This window comes from Larus michahellis, chromosome 9, assembly GCF_964199755.1.
Source record: "Larus michahellis chromosome 9, bLarMic1.1, whole genome shotgun sequence".
NCBI lineage: Eukaryota > Metazoa > Chordata > Aves > Charadriiformes > Laridae > Larus > Larus michahellis.
Window position 1 is genome coordinate 32,399,348 of NC_133904.1, and position 16,550 is coordinate 32,415,897.

Genomic DNA, 16,550 nt, shown 5'->3' on the forward strand with positions numbered 1-16,550 from the left:
GCCGAGGGAGATGCTCTCCTGGGGATGGTGGGGACTGGGACCACAGGGGACACCAGGGGACAGCCCGGCGAGGGTAGCACTGCCTGCAGAACACCCTATCCATCGCCAATTCAGAGCACGCTCTAATTTAAATTATAATTACACTTATAAGTACACAGATTACAACTATTTATGCTACAAATAAGACCATCCTGTATTTTAATTAACAGAAAATGATTGGAACTCAACTATAGCCTCTACTGGGAACAATATCTAATCATTTGCTGAAGCGGGGCCATGCCCAGCCCCGCAGGCAGGTGGGCAGGGAAGGGGGAACAGGGGGGTCGCCCCCATCTGAGCCCTCCCAGGAGAGCGGGAGCTGCTGCCAGGGGGCAAGAGGAGAGGTGTGCCCGGAGGGATGGGGGGCTCCTGGCCAGAGAGCCTGCAGGCAGAGCTGAAGGATGGAGACAGGCAGGGGATGAAGGACAGGCAGACGCTGCCCTTTCCGGATGATGGGAATTTAGGGAAAACCCAGGCAGGGCATCCTTGGTGAGGGCAGGACCTGGGGGGGCACCTGTCTGAGCAGCTTCTCTGGCTCAAAGCCCTCAGGAGGGACCTCAGGAGACAGCAGCTGGGAAATACGACTCTTCCAAGGAGCCCAGCAGATGCACATAAGGTTATTCAAAGGCAACACAAGCTTGGCCTCAACGCTGCCTTTGCATGCGGCGTCTGCTTTATGCAAAGCAAATGACAGGGAGAAACCACAGAGTTCAAATCGCTCAATACAGCAGGAGCTGATTTGGAAACTACTACAAGAAAAGCCATAAATAGCGTGCAAGACCACCCTTTTGGTGTAATTTAAAAAAAACCTTACTATAAATCTTTCCTAATTTAAGGGAAAAATCTTATCTGCCATGTAAATATAGTCGCAGGAGCTTTTTTTTTATAGACTCAACAAGTAAGAGATGCATTAGAATTATGCATCAGAAATTCAAATTTACTAAAAGGAAAACAAGACAAGCCTCTCTATTTTCAGTAAAGATGGACCCTAAACCCCAAACCAATCGCATGAAACCGAATTATAACTATATAGTTATATGACATATTATATCCTTAGTTACGTAATTAAGTACAATATATAATAATTCTCTACATACTTTTTATATGCTTATAAGTACATCCTGTATATTATATAGCATATAGTGTATAAGAGAAAATATACAATATATAACATACAGTATGTAATATATAATGATATAATCATTATATCATTATATATAGGTCTTGCCATCAAAGGAGAGGGTTTTTATGGTAAATACAGCTTGCCTACTGCCACCACATGCCACAAACTGGCCCTAATTCCTCCACAGGCCCTCGCAGTAAACCCCTGTGGTCCCAGCCAGCCGGGACCCCGCTGCGGGCTGGAAAACCACAGGAAAACTCAAAAGAGTGCCGGGATGGGGTCGCAGCCTCGTACCACCCAGCCAAAAGCCAAAGCGTGCTGAATTCCAGGCTGGCCTAAGACACAGTGCAGCGAGCGTGGCCATCAGCGAGAGATGTGGTTAAACATGAATGGGAGCCGGCGTATTTATCTCTGTTGCAAGGTATTCAAATGAATTTTTCCAAATGGAGAGCTTGGAGCGATTACATTAGGAGACGTATAATTTGGTCAGGCTGACCTCGCAATGGAATAAAAAGCTGCTGATTTCCATAATGTCAGCCTCGGACGCTCGGAGGGGTCAGGGAACGTGCAGCGATACACAAAACCCTTGGGGAGTAGTGAAGCTGAGGGATTTGCCAGGAGTTGTGATTTCGGGGCAGATTTGGAGTGAGCAGGGAGCGCACCCGGGGAATTTTGGGGTTCCCACGCCGCAGGTGCTAATCCAGGGTGCCCAGGCAGGGACCGCTTTCCCAAGGCAGGGCATCACCTACAACTGGGAGCATCCCTCCTCTTCGGTGGGCTCCGGGAGAAGAAAGGCTGCTGCCGGCTCCCGGGGAGGGATGCAGAGGCACTAACGGGGAGCCCTGCGCTCACCAAGCCCGGTGCGCATCACAGGCACCAAAAAGTGCTGAGTTACAGTGACCTCCCAAGGAGAAAACAAGACTGGCAACGCACGCTCGCTGCAAAGCCAGCCTTCCGACTAGTCCAACAGCATCACTGATAATGCTTTAATTATTATCTCAGCTGAAAATAAGCCTTTTTTCAACAGCCTGGCATGTCTCAGCGCTGCAAACTTTCTCCGTGTTGGAAATTATCTCCTTCCCCCTCCCCGCCTGCTTTATACACAGTATTAGTCAGAAGCAAGCCAAATCCCTTCCAATTATGTATCATGACGTTTCCCCAGCATTACACTAAAGCAAGGTCCTCCACTTCTAAATGGCATGGTTTATAACAAATTGTCTGTTATACCAGACAGAAACTGATTTCCTCAAACCCAGCATATTAAAGTGAGTACATTCATTCTGGTTGTAACACACAAAATGTGATTATAACAGACACTTTGGGGGCTTTTTAAGGCTAGCGGAGAAGAGGAGGATAAGCTGGAGGGGAAGAAAGAATTGACAAGTAGAGAAACGACAGAGAAAGAGGAACAGACACGCTGATTTCATTTCTTACAAAACAAAAATCTTTGTGTGTTGTAGAAATGTGCTTTAGTTAACACCACCAGATAGCCAGAGCAAAAAAAAAAAACTGCCGGTGCCGCCTGAAACGAAAATTGCTCTATTGTGCTTAGAAAACCATTTCCTACAGTGAGGAGAACGCTTTCCAGGTAGTAAAAAGCATATCTGAAACCACCGGGGCCTTATCCTGCAACTGGTGCTCGCTCCAAATAATCCCTGCTGCCGCGAGGAGCCCAAACAAAATCAGTGTGAGTGAGGATTACGACGGAGTGTATCAAGGTTGGGGGATTAGAGCAGGATTATCACTAAAACCAGTAATTCCCCATCTTACTGATGGTGGCCACCAGCTCAGGAGGCGGCGGATCGCCATAACCCGCCCCCACCCCCCCAACCCCGTCCTGGCGCCTGGTCTGGGAGGTCCCCAGAGGAATGGAGTCCTGGTGGATCACTGACTGCTCTGCCTTGACCTTCTCCATGGGGACCCACCAAAGCAAGGCCAGGCCCGATCCGCACCCTGCTCACGGCCTGCTGGCAGCGCTGCCGCCTCCCTTCCCCGCCACCCCGGGGCCATCCCGCACCCCCAGAGGACGGTCAGTCCTGAACCTCCACATGAATTCCACATTTGGAGGTTCAAACCTCTCAAACAAGGCTCACCCGCTGCCATTTCTCACCTCTTTCCTGCCGGGGACCAGCCACCGCCATGGCCTTGGGCAAGATGGAGGAGCAAAACAAGCCGCCGTGCCGCGGGGGCTGCGCCCCGTCCCGGCACAGCACACCACACTGCGGCACCGACTCCCAAAGCGGCACAGATTTGGGATGTAAAACAGCCTCTGAAACACCAGTGCAGCCATTCCGCTCCCGTCCGTTTTCTGTTAAAACCATGAAGATGAAAACCCCAGGCATGTAAGTGTTACCCAAGGGTGGCTGCTCTACATGCAAGTCGTGTCCCGGGGATCCTAAAAGGCCCGGCGTTCGGGCCGCGTTCCACACCACCCCAATGCAACACGCATTTTTATCAAGGAGGCTGCCTAACGGCGGCGATTAATTTGGATTTTTCATCCCCTGCTACAACTCCCAGCAACATACACGCAAAACCTGACAAGAAGCCCTTTGGGTTTCAAAGCTGACTTCTCCTCCGGCTCAGCGGGGAGGAAAAGAAAAGCCCTGGGCAGCGGGGAGGCCTCTGACCGGCAATGCCCTCGCAGCTCCAACATGTCCCACGCTCCCCCTTTGCAAAACACGCCGAAATACTCACGCGGGCCAAGCCTCCCGCTGCCAGCCACGCTCACCACAGCCGCTTGCTTTTTGCCATCGCTACCTGCAGCCATGAGGATGCCAAAAGGCTGCGGGAAGGGGTCCCCGAGCGGTACCCCAGCACCCAAGGGACCACCAGAACCTGCCTCCCCCCCGATGCTCTCTTAGCAGCTGTGCCCCGACACAAGCAGAGCCAGCAGCTGAGACCAAAGGGAAAAGCTTACCAAGGGTCGTCTCAAACTTTTTTTGCATCCTCAGAGCGCCGCAGGCACTACCGGTTAATCCTTTCTGGATTGGCGGGGAGAGGTGGGGAGCACCAGCCAACCCACAGCACGGCCAGCTCCGAGACCTGCCACCGCTCCTACCGAGGAGGAGGAAACGGCTCCTGAAGCTCCACAAACAACCCATCCTTGGGGACTTTTATTTCAAGGTTCCTGGCTGTTAAAGTAAACGAGCCTCACATTAAAGACCAGCTCCATTGCAAACCCACCGCCGCTAGGACAGCACGCGTCTGCAGAGGCAATCGCTTACTCCCGGCCATGACCACTATATGCTAAGTGACACCGCCAGCGACACGTTTACCTGCATATTTTGTCTTTTATCAACCAACGCTTTGCCTTGCCATCAGGAAAAGTGACTTGCCAGGTGGAGCAGCAGCGCTATCTCCCCAATGCTGACACCTCGTAAAGGATCCCAGGGGAAAACGCTGGCAGCCTCGTCACTGGAGGCGATTCAAACCAGCCCAGACAAAGTCCCGCTGGATGCACTGCAGGGAACGGTTTGGCTCTGGAAACTCCAGGCTTGGGCAGGAATTTAATTTATTAAATCACCATCACCTGGAGACGTACTAATAGCACACTTCATATGGATAACATCACGCCACAACACCTGCTAAGGCAGCGACGGGCTACAGTGGGTACCAGGCTGCGATGCTCCTCCGTGGAAGCATCTTTTCTGGAATTCCCATGTCACCCTGCGCACTGGGACAGGGCTGTCACTCTGGTCACCACTGAGCCTCCTCACCCTCAGGGGTCACCTGGATTTTTTAGAAGCCCATAGAACCCACCCCACCAACAGGATAACTTCCCTTGCAACAGCTGGAAGCTTAAGACAGAGGCTCTCTGCCAAAAAACAGAAAAGTTCCAACCCTAAACCAAACTTCCAAGCAGCTTCCAGTCAGGATTTCTCCTCCCCATGCCCTGGCCCCGCCCTTTTGTCCAAAAGCATCCTCGGGGAGCGAGCAGACGCCTGCCAAGGACATGCTCTCGTTACATGAGACAAAGTTATTTCTCCAGGTGAGGTACCAGTGCATCCCACCCGCATGAGCGATGGGGAAATGGGGCGAGGGGAGAAGGCACGGGGGGAAGCAACAATGAGGCACAGGGAACAGCAACAAGTGTCCCGGCTCCCTCACGTGAGGGTCCACAAGGCGGTGGGGGTCTTTGGAGATCCCATCGCACAAGACCCAGGCTAACTGCAGATGTGAGAATGTGGGCAGCACTGCCTGCAGCTGCCTGTTAACTTTATCGGCTGAACTGGGGTGTTCCCAGCGGTCCTTTCCTCCCCTCCGGCATCGCAGACCTCCCGCTGCCCGCGCGCACTTCTAGCTAATGCCAACGTCTGATGGATTTTATGACTGAATTTTGTCTGCGGCAGTGAATCATGGGCTGACAGGGTGTTCCACGGCTCCCTGCCCTTAGCAAGGCACTAGCCAAAGATGCGCTCCAGACCCTTCTCCAAAGGACACCGCCCCAGGAAAGCAGGAATTCTGTTGTCCCCGGCATCCCCACAGCTTTGGTCACTCACAACCTTGCGATGTGCCCCTCAGGCGGCTGTGCACCCTGAGCCCCAGCTGGTACTCAGTGAAGAGCACAGGCAGATCTGAGCTTTGATGGCGATCCCCCAGTATGTGACGGGTGGTGTCTCCCACCCTAGCCTGCCCAAGCACAGGCTTCGGTAGCTGCTTTTCTGCCTTATTTGACCAGAGACAGGCTTATCCCAAACTGTTCCTATCCAGACTCAGATGAAAAGTCCCTGTCTCCCCCCAAAAGGGCATCTGGGAGCCCACTCAACTCTATGGCTGGAAACACGCAAGTAGAATATACGAGTGCTTATAGCCAGGTCATTCCCATTCAGTTATTGCTAAGAAACTCTATTACAGCTTTTATACCGACACCAGAAGTTAAATGGAGCTTTAATTCTCGGGACCCGGGCCCGGTTGCCCCCGCCATACCCTCACAAAGACATGCGGGTGGCCGCACTGGTGCCCCCGTGCAGAAGTTGCCTCCCGGCAGCATCTCCGTGGGTAACCTCGGAAAGGCAACGCCTGCACCGGCGAGGGCAGGACAGGCTTGAAAGGCCAGCAGGGCAGAATTCAGCACACGAGCTGTCACAGAGATCCCAAAAACCCCCCTCCCGACTGTCTGGTTGTTAAAAGCTGCACCTCTGCGTTGAGCAACCGGCATGTGGCCTGGGAGCACCCCAAAACTGGGCTGACCCTGGTATGTGACCTCTCGGGAGCTGGTTCTGTAGCCTTAGGGGAGGTTAAACACCATCATTTTGCCAACATGAAGGCTGCAGGATCAGGCCCACCGGCACCAGTCCTCCCCAGCAGCCCTGCAGAGGCTGGCAGGGCGCCGGGCTCTGCTCGCCGTAGAAGAAGTATAAATCTGAAGCTGCTCCACTGTCTCCAGCAGCATCATTTTGCATTTACACCAGCACACTGAACGCAAAACTGAGCAAGCCATAAATATTTCAGCTGCTTCTTCAGCTTTGTTATCCTGTTCAAAGCAGGAAACATGACAAACCTTTGACTGTTTTCCTTAATACCAAACAATAATTCAAAGAGAGACAAACAAGCAACATTAAATGATGTCTGTGATGTGCAGGAAAGCTGATGAATTAGAAGAACCTGATGAGGATGGCATGGATCCGAGCGGCCCCTTTCCCTGCCTTCGGCAGGTCCTGTGCATCCCTCCTATGCTGGCTGGTGTGTGACAAGGGGACAGCACCGTGCTGGCAGTGACACCGGGGCACCCCGTGCTGCCAGCATCTCCAGCATAACCCGCTGCCTCCACAGCAACAGCCACCAACACCACTTGCAACAGCCTTTTAAAAACCTCCTGTGAGGGTGTCCCTTCCCTTGAGCATCACCACACTCAAAATCCACTCACAAAACCGCCACGTCCATCCTCCTGGCAGCACGGAGACCTGGCCCAGCAGTGCCACAATCCCTGCCTGGGCACTTCTGGGGGTCTCAGCAGTGCCTGGGGGTGAACCATCCACCCACGACCACCAGTGGTCCACAACCCACCAGCTGGGGTGCCCGCCGCTCCCCCCTCAACCCATCCTCCATCGCTCCCTCGCCCTGGGGGTGTCCAATGCATGGAAAACGCCCTTGTCTGTTCGCTCAACACGCTGTTTCAGCAGCAATTCCACCACCAGACCCGCATGCCGCGCGCGGTCCACGTGCAGAGCCGCGACCGATGCCCGTGGGGCGCAGGGCTGCTCACCTCCGGCAGCGGCATCCCATTGATGATGAGGTCAGGCTGCTGGGGGCTCTGCCCCGTGAAGGTGTGATGGTAAATGTGGTTGGAGCCGGCGTTCCTGTTGTTCTGGCTCTCCACATTGAGGAAGGTGCTTTCAGAGCGGCGGCAGCCCAACGGCAGGGTCTGCTGGTGGTAATCGAAGTAGTTGAGGGATGAAGTGAGAGAGGAGCAGCTCACAACATTCATTTTATCCGTCTCCTCCACGTCCCGTGGTACCAGGCGGATATCATTCTTGCTGATCTTCTTTTTCTTGCTTGATTTCTTTTGATGCCCGTAGGAGTATTCTGCGATTCTGAGGGGACAGAAGGAAAATGAGTAGCTGAGAGCATCCCGAACCCTGCCCCGCTAAATACACATGCAGAAACCTGGAGGGCTTGGCCCCCATCTCCGTGTAGGCTTCTTAGTCATGCACATTACGTCATGTTCTGGGTCTGGTGGCACGACACAGTCTTTAGCTTATTTTCATATGTATAATGTTTTCGGGTCAGATATGAAAAGTAATGGGAAGGGAGAGTGCCTCTGTTTTTCTCTAGTGTTTATAATTGCTGATATTTAGTTACTAGGAGTAAAGTCCAGCCTGCAGAAGAGAAAAATGGAGATGTTAAAATCCCTGAACTGAAAAGGGTACCTGCATTCATTTCCATGCGTAATAAGGATTTTAAAAGTGATTTAATTTGGTCCCTGTAATGAAAATTCAAAATGAATAGCAGATTTTTTTCCCCACTTCATTTTCCATAGCAGTAAATAAAGCAGACCCAGAAGCAGTCCGAGCTGGCAAGCTCTATTCTCTCAAACTCCAAAGGCTGTTTGTTTATTAATGCTTTATCCAAATTGCTGGTGTTTTGACTGTCTCCTGATAATACCTGATAACTCGAAATCTTTCCTCCAACCGCATCCTAGCCTTCCCTCGCCCCCCGACACGCATACCCCCTTCTGCTGGGAAATGCTTTCACCTTCTAGAAATCGGAGAACAACAACTGTGTTTTGCAAAGAGAAATGATCCTTTTTGACCTTTTTTTTTTTTTTTTACTGCAGGCTTGTTTTTCCTCTGCCTTTCTTTCCCTCTTTGCTTCCCACCTGCCAAAAGAATCAACTGACGAAGTGCCTCGAATGCCTTCTGCAAAACACCACCGGAAAAAAAGTTATCGTAAACCGGCGCCCGACCAAATAATGACAAGTGTGACTGCACCTTGCATTAACTGGGTGTGCTGGGCTCTTCCCACAAGGAGCAACACAGCCCCAGCTGATGCCCTACAGATGAATCTGTGCATGCACAGCGTTGGGCAGCTCGGTATTTCCCAGGGAAGCACATCGCATGCTCCCCACAGTCAGAAATACACATTTTTAAAGTCGGGATTTCGCTCCTCTTCTTGTTTTGATAACAGCATTAAAAAATAATAAAAAAAAAACAATAGCTGCAACAGAAATAATGGGATGAATAAATAATACAGTTTATCTAGAAAGGCAAATATTGGACACATATTCTTGTTCCAGAAAGCTAATTGCCTGAGCATGAAAATGCCACCAAGTCGAACAGCTCTCATATAACCTGACGTGCCTCATAAATTAACACGTTTTACGAAGGCTCTCTGGCAGCTGCTGTGAAGAACCTCGGAAAGCAAAGCCTCGAGGCTGGCACCCAGCGCAGGCAGAGAGTGCCCCGTGGTCACAGCCGCTGCTGAAGCCTACCTGGTGCTTCTCCACTTCTCCTGCCCGGATTGCACATCGCTAACAGCCCCTGCAGCCCCCTGAGCACGCAAAGAAAGCAGGGCAAGGCAGGGATTTCTGTCCTGCCAACAATCTATACGCTGCTGCCTCGTCTAACAATGCTCGATGAAGCTTTAATTGTTTTGTTTACCTAAATGTTTAAGTTTGGCAATGCCAGAGCCAAATTATTTCCTGCAGGCATTCATTTTGCTGTCCTTTCTCTATTGACCAATTATTTAATTAAACTGCACTTCATTAATCCCTAAGCCGTCACAGTAAACCCAGGGCTTATACATATGTGTGAAGCTGTTAGAGGCACCACGACATGATTTTTTTATCCATTCAGGTCCTGTTCTCGTTTAACGGGCCGAGCTGGCAAGAAATCTGGTGCATGAGCTTTCACTTGGAGCCTGGCATCCCGTAATACAGCACAGACCGACCTTTATTTGCAGATGATTTTTCCTCCATGGAGCAAAAAAAAAAAGCTTATAAACGCACTTTAGGCTGTGAAAACGGGGCGTAAACCCCCAACTCTCCGGCATTATTTCTGCGTAAATAAAACTTTAAAGACTGCACATCCCCCCCCTGCGCCGCAGAATTGCCGGGGGGCCAGCATGCGTTTCCAAGGTAGAGCGAAATTAATTTCCATCCCTCCCCTCCGAAACGACTCGGTGCCGAAGGAATGGAGAAGTCATGGCTATTTCACTAGTAACAGGATTAAACCATTTATGAGGCATTGCAGCTGCTCTTTTATGGCATCTGATTGATATTCATGTGTGGTTAGCATTTGTCTCCTAACTTGTGTAACACAGAGAATAGTAAAAGAGAGACAATAATCGCCTGGCTGTTACATATTCAGGGGACTGGATTTTCCCTATCAGCCTTTCAGGGGCTCCAGGCACGGGGCTGACCTCCCCTCCGGCATTTCGGACCCGCGGAACACATTCAACCGGGGCAAAAATAACGCAGTCCTGCAAAAATCCTCCCTTGCCCCCAGTCGTTCCCAGCCCAACCAGCCGTGCTGGCCTCCGGAATGGGAAACCGGGGGGAAAACGGGTGGGTTTTTTGCCGTTATTTTCTCCGGTTGGCCCCATGGTCGGCCGTGGCGAGGGGCCGCGTCGGGCGCACAATAGCTCTTTTGAACAGCGAGCGAGGGCTTAGGGATGCCAGGGGATGCTGCGGTGGGTTGGGGGGGCTTTTTCCCCCTGCTTCGTGAGCCCAGGGACGGGGGGCTGCCCACGGGAACCATGCTGTGGCAGCTAGAAAACTGTTCTTTACCCCCCCCTTTCCTGCAACGGAGCGCATAAAATCACGGATGCTGCAACAGATTGTCAAGCCGCACAATTAAGTCGATCTGTTCCTCGGCAAAGATTTCTGTTCTCCTCCCAGAGAGCAATTTTTTTAAAGCTTTGCAGGAAATTTGCTTAGAGGGACGGGAACCTCACTTTTGTCCCCAAAGCAAATCTACCCCTCCACATCCCCGCCCCCCCCCCCCCCCCCCCCAAGTACAGCGCAGCAAATGGAAAAGTGTGATGGCAAAAATCAAAGCAGACCTGGCAGGTGCACAGAAACAAAGATGTCTTTACCTGCAGTTGTAGGTCCTGATTTCCTTGTTATCCCTTTTGCACTTGACTGCCACGAAGATCATGGTGACAAAAAGAATGGCTGCAATAGACCCCAGGGCAATAATGAAAATCAAGGAGAGGTTAACAGATCCTATGGACTCCTGGGCATCCAGGGCTGGAGACAGGTATATCAAAATCAAGGCAGAAGCCGAGAGAGATGTTTTTCCATGGTCGTGAGCCACCACGATCAGCTCATAGGCTGTCTTTGCGTTCTCCCCAAAGGCTCTGGTGGTCCTTATCTCTCCATTGACCTGGTCTATCTCAAAAAATCCCCTGTCTCCTTCCACCATTTCATAGGAAAGTCTGCCATTTTCACCCTCGTCGTAGTCGTCTGCCTTGACCACTGTCACCAAGTAGCCGACCCCTGCGTTCCTGGGGATGTACACCTCCGCAGTGCCATTGACCAGCGGTGGGGCTGTGATCACAGGGGTGTTGTCATTGACGTCCAGGACGATCACCCTGACAGTGGCATTGCTCTGCAGAGAGGGATTACCCCCGTCTTTTGCCAAGACCTTGAACTCAAAGGCCTTCGTCTGTTCATGATTGAAGGACCTCAAAGCATAGATATCTCCAGAGTTGGGGTTGATGGAGACGTAGGTGAATACAGGCATGTCCCTGACTTGGGAGGGCACGATCTGGTAGGAGACACTGCCATTGAGGCCCAGGTCAGGGTCCCTGGCCGAGACTGAGAGGAGGTAGGCCCCTGGGGTGTTGTTCTCCTGCACAATGACCTGGTAATAGGGCTTGGAGAAGTGGGGATGGTTATCATTCTCATCGGTGATCTTGACAGTAAAAGACTTGGTGGCCTGCAGGGAGGGGACACCATTGTCTTTGGCCTGGATGGTGAGGTTGTACTGGTCCCTCTGCTCCCGGTCCAGCCTGCCATCCACCAGGATGGTGGAGAAGCTCTCGTACTCCTGCAGGCGGAAAGGCACGTTGCCCAGGAGCTTGCACTGCACCCGCCCGTTGGCCCCGGAGTCACGGTCCGAGACCCTCACCAGGGCGATGACGTACCCTGGGGGGGCGTTCTCGCTCACCTCCACCAGCTCGCTGTTGACGGAGAGCAGGTTGATGAGGGGCGGGTTGTCGTTGGCATCCTGGACGCTGATGGTCACTTTGCAATGGGCAGGGATGGAGTTAGGCCCCAAGTCCTTGGCCTGCACATCCAGCTCATAGACGTGACCCTCCTCGTAGTCGATGGCACCGCTCACCGTGATGAGGCCACTCTGGGGGTCGATCTGGAAGAGCTCCCGGGCCCGCTCGGAAACGTAGCTGTGGAAGGAGTAGAGGACCTGGCCATTGGTGCCCTCGTCCGGGTCGGAGGCGTTGAGGCGGATGACCGGCGTACCCGGTGGGGCGTTTTCAGGCACGCTGACGGTGTAGGCCGGCTCCTCGAAGAGCGGGTTGTTGTCATTGGAGTCGATGACGCGGATGCTGAGCTCCACCGTGCCAAAGTTGGGCGGGTCACCACCATCTAGCGCCGTGATCACATAGCTGTAGTGGGACTGAGTCTCGCGGTCCAGGCTCTTCTCCACCACCAGCTCGGCAAAGCGGGACCCATCGCCCCGCGTCTTGGTCTCCAGCCCAAAGAGGTCGTTGGGGGTGATCTCATAGCTCTGCACACCAAAGCTGCCCGAGTCTGGGTCGTAGGCACTCTCCAGCGGCACCCGGGTGCCGGGGCTGGCCGTCTCCGAGATCTCCAGCTCGATCTGGTCGGTGGGGAAGCTGGGTGCATTGTCATTGAGGTCCTTGATCTCCAGCTTGATCACGCAGATCTCCATGGAGCTGGACATCACCTCCAGCGAGATGACGCACTTGGGGCTCTGCCGGCACAGCAGGTCCCGGTCGATCTTCTGCTTGGTCACCAGCAGCCCCGACCCGGGGCTGATGTCCACCAGGTGGGGGGCCGAGTTGGAGACCACTCGGAAGGCAGTGGGCTGACGGGGGTCCAGAACGAAACCGGCGTCCCGGGCGTCCTTGGCGACGTTGGCGATCACCGTGCCGGCCCGCTGCTCCTCCTCCACCGAGTACTTCAGGTTGACGAGGGCCCCGGCGCCGGCCCACAGCAAGGCGGCCCCCAGCAGCGCCGGGAGAGCCCCCATCGCCGCCACCGCCCCCGACGGCCGCCGGCCGCCCGCCTCAGCGGCCGGCCGCCCTCATGCGGGCAGCGCCCGCCGGGCTGCCCCAGCGGCGGGCGGGCGGGCCGGCCGGCCGGGGGGTGGTGTGGGGGGGGGGGTGGTGGTGGTGGTGGTGCGGGCACCGGAGCCGCGGTCCCCCGCGCCGACGCCGCCCGCTCAGGCGCTGCGAGCCGGCGGCGCGGCGGCTGTTCCGGGCATGGCGTATGGGGAGCGGGGTGCCGGAGCCGAGCGGTGCCGAGCCAAGCCCGCTCCCGCCGGCGCTCGCTGCGGCGGCCGCACGCCACTGCCCGCAGTCCGGAGCGCCGGCGGGCGGCGCGGGGGCGGGCGGTGCGGGGGCGGGCGACGGCGCGCCGCGTCCAATGGGCGGGCGGGGGCGGGGCCGGCGCACCGCCCCGCAGCCAATGGGAGAGCGCCGAGCCGAGCCGCCGGCCGGCGGGGCGGGGCCGGGGCGGGGCCGGCGGCGCGGCGCGGCGCGGCCGGGAGCGGGGCGCGGAGCGGCGCGGAGGGGCGCGGGGAGCCTCCGCCGCCACGGCAGCCTGTTGCCTCTCGGCGCCGAGCCCGCCCCGGTGCCCGGGAGATGGCGGCCGCTGCGGTGGCCGCAAACACCGGCGGTTCCTCCGTCGGCGCCGGGCCGGGGAGGACCCCTGGGTCCGCGCTGAGCGCCCCCAAGCACGTTCAGTCGCGGTCCCTTCCCGCCGCGCTCCGGCTGCTCCGAACCCCTCCCCGCCGGCAGGGCCCCCCCGCGCTCCCCGGCGGCTCCAGCCCCGGCAAAGGGGAAAGGAGCACGGTACCGTCTTCTCTTAAAAACGAAATAAAGCTTCCGCTGCCCGTGTGCCGGTGTCTTACCTCGGGTCTCCGCGTACGGCACTCAACGTTCCCCGGGCTCTAATTAGAGGGGGGTCGGAGGCGGTGCTACCCCCGGAGGGTTGCGGGCCGGTGCCGGCGGGACGTTCCGGTGCTCAGGTCGGAGCTTTTCGGTTGCAAACCTTCAGACACGCCGTTCCCCGCACCGACCCCAGCCCCGAGGTAAAAAGAGGGGCCGGGTGCCGGCGCGTCCCTGCAGCAAACCACCCCGGGAGCCCGCCGGTCGATAGCAGCGAGCCGGCGCCGCGGCGGGGAAGGCGGCGGGGAAGGCAGCGGGAGGGGATGCGCGGCCGGAGCTGCCGCCTCACAGGCCCCGTCGGAGCGGTGGGCACCGGCAGGCGGCGGGGCGCAGCCCGGGACCCCCCCTGCGCAGCGGCGGCCCCGTCCCCCAGCCCCTCCCGGCCCCAGCCCGGCCGCGCCGTCGGGCCCCGCCGCGCCTTCCCAGGCACAAGGGCGCCATCTAGCGGCCGCCGCGAGGAGGCGGAGCGGCGGGGACCGGCCCGGACCGCGCACGGCGGGGCCGGGAACACGCCCGGCCCTGGGCGGGCCTCCACGGTGCACTGCCCGGGCCCGTCCCGGGCGGCACGGCACGGACACGGGCCGCCACCCGGCTGGACGGGCCCGGAGGGCGGCCGGGACACCACCCCCACCGGGGACACAGGCCCCCGGGACAGCGCGGACATCCAGGGACACCACCCCCAGCGACACCATCCGTTCAGAGACGCTGTTCCCCGGGACATCGTCCATTCACGGACACCGTCCGCCGTGACATCATCCCCCGTGACAACATCCATCCACGGACACCGTCCCCCGTGACATCATCCCACGTGAAAACATCCGTCCAGGGACATCACTCCCCGGGATATCACCTCCTCTGGGGACACCATCCCCCAGGACACCACCCCTCCAGGGACAACACTCCCTCCGGGACACCCTGCCCCAGGACACCCGAGGGGATGCCCCCTCCACCTCCGGGGGTGACATGGGAGGGACGCAGGGTCCCCCTGCTCCCGGAGGAGCGGGAGCACAACCCAACACAGAGAAGAACATTTTTCCAGGCGTTTTGTCCCCCCTCCGGGAAGCCTTGACCCAGGGGGGAGTGGGGGTGGGACGCGGGGAGGTGGCGGGTGGGGATGGTCAAACCCTCAGCTCCCCCCCAACCCACTCCTCCCAATTTGCGAAATCTTCCTTGGGAAAATTAATTCTGATGGCTTGAACTGTGCCACGTGGATTGAAAACCTGGCTGAAGGATCATAAACAAAGGGTAATTAGAAACAGGGGGAGGTGTTTATGGGGTACTGCAGGGATCTAGGTTAGGTCTGCTCTCATTTAATACCCTCATTAATGACCTGGAAAGAGGGAGTAAACTACACATTAATGAATTTGGCAGATGATGCTATAGTGGGAGGTGCTGTGGGCTCCGGCAAGCGTAGAAAATTAACACAAAAAGGGCCTAGTGAGATTAGAAACGCGGGCAGGAAGCAGCAAAAGGAGCTGTGCCTTGGACAAACGTAAGTGAGCGCAGCTGGGAGGCAAACACAAGCCCAAGCCCACGGCAGAAGGGGCAACGATGGCCGAGCCAAGCTGGCAGCACAGCAACCGGAGCCAGAGCAGCACCCCAGCAAAGGGCCTGGGGCTTGGGGGACAGCGAAGGGGACCCCAGGAGACAGCAGGGAGGGATCAGGCGCTGGCGTCCCAAGGAGGTGGCTGGGAGGCTCAGGTGTGGCCAGAGCAGAGCACGAGGCTCCCTCGGCACAGACGCCTTGGCGGCAGTTCAGAGGGAAGCCACGCAAATGATCAAAGGCACGGAGAGACTGATTTCTGAAGGAAGATTAAAAGGCTTAAATATATATATTGCTTGGCTAAGAGCTGGCCGTAGGGAGACAAACTAAGAGCCTTACAGATCTGGTTGGTGTAAATAGGGAGGGGAGGAATTATTTAATGGAATACAAGGGGCATCACCAGAAGGGATGACAGGAAATGAAGAAATGGAGCATTTAGGTTGAATGTCACAGGGGAAAAAATCCCCTCTGCTGACAGCGAAAATTATGAGGCTGCGACGTGGTTCCCTGGAGGGAGAAAGTTCCATGGCTCGAGATATTTAAAACCAGACAGGATCAGTCTGAATATAAAGGCGCCTGGCATGAGCCACTGGCAGGGGATGCGCGGAGGAGCCGGAGCTGGGCAGGGACGCACCTCATTTTCCAGCTCTTTTTCCACTGAAATATTTCTTTATATATCACACCTATAAAAGATATATATTGCATATATGTATTTCTGCTGTTGTAAAGGAAATCGCTGACATGATGGATGCTGCGCCAGGCACCTTGGAGCTGGGCAGGGCTGAAAAGGCCCTAAAATCAGAGACATTTCCCCTCCCTGTGGGTACAGAGGGGGATTGGCAGGGGTTAAATGACTGGCACGGGCTTGCTGCATGGGTCCATGGTGTATAAATCCAGTGTCAGTGTCCCTGCAGAGTGTGACGTGCCCTGGAGCACAAGGTCTCCTGCAGGTTTGGCTTCTGTAGAGCATCTCGTATCCCAATGGCTTTCTGCAGGACGCTCTCCAGGTGGCCGAGGAGAAGCCAGGCCACAGCTGGCCAGCTGCATGGCACCTATAACCTTGATTAGTGCTCCATCCTTTCACCCCCAGGTAACGCTCGGTATGCCAGAGGCTGTGACGGGATCCCTTCAGAGCAAAACTGGCATCAATTCGCAGCCCCACCCCTCCCCATCTCCTGCCTCGCTGGAGGTCTGTGAGTGCTGTCAACAAAATGGATTAATAGTCCTATTATCAGTTCAGATGGATGGCCA

General features: G+C 55.8%; 1 protein-coding gene across 2 annotated transcripts in view; it reads right to left on the bottom strand.

The window, feature by feature from the left end:
- PCDH19 (protocadherin 19) overlaps positions 1–12,974 on the bottom strand; it is a 55,832-nt gene extending 42,858 nt beyond the window's left edge. Inside the window, exons 1-2 of one of the 2 annotated variants that reach the window (XM_074600301.1) lie at positions 10,697–12,974; positions 7,368–7,695 (exon numbers count right to left, since the gene is read on the bottom strand). In XM_074600301.1, the coding sequence (XP_074456402.1) occupies positions 7,368–7,695; positions 10,697–12,837 (2,469 nt within the window). In that variant the 5' untranslated portion in view covers positions 12,838–12,974. The remainder of the gene's footprint in view (positions 1–7,367; positions 7,696–10,696) is intronic. The other variant, XM_074600302.1, reaches the window with a different exon arrangement.
- Between the last annotated feature and the right edge of the window lie 3,576 nt (positions 12,975–16,550).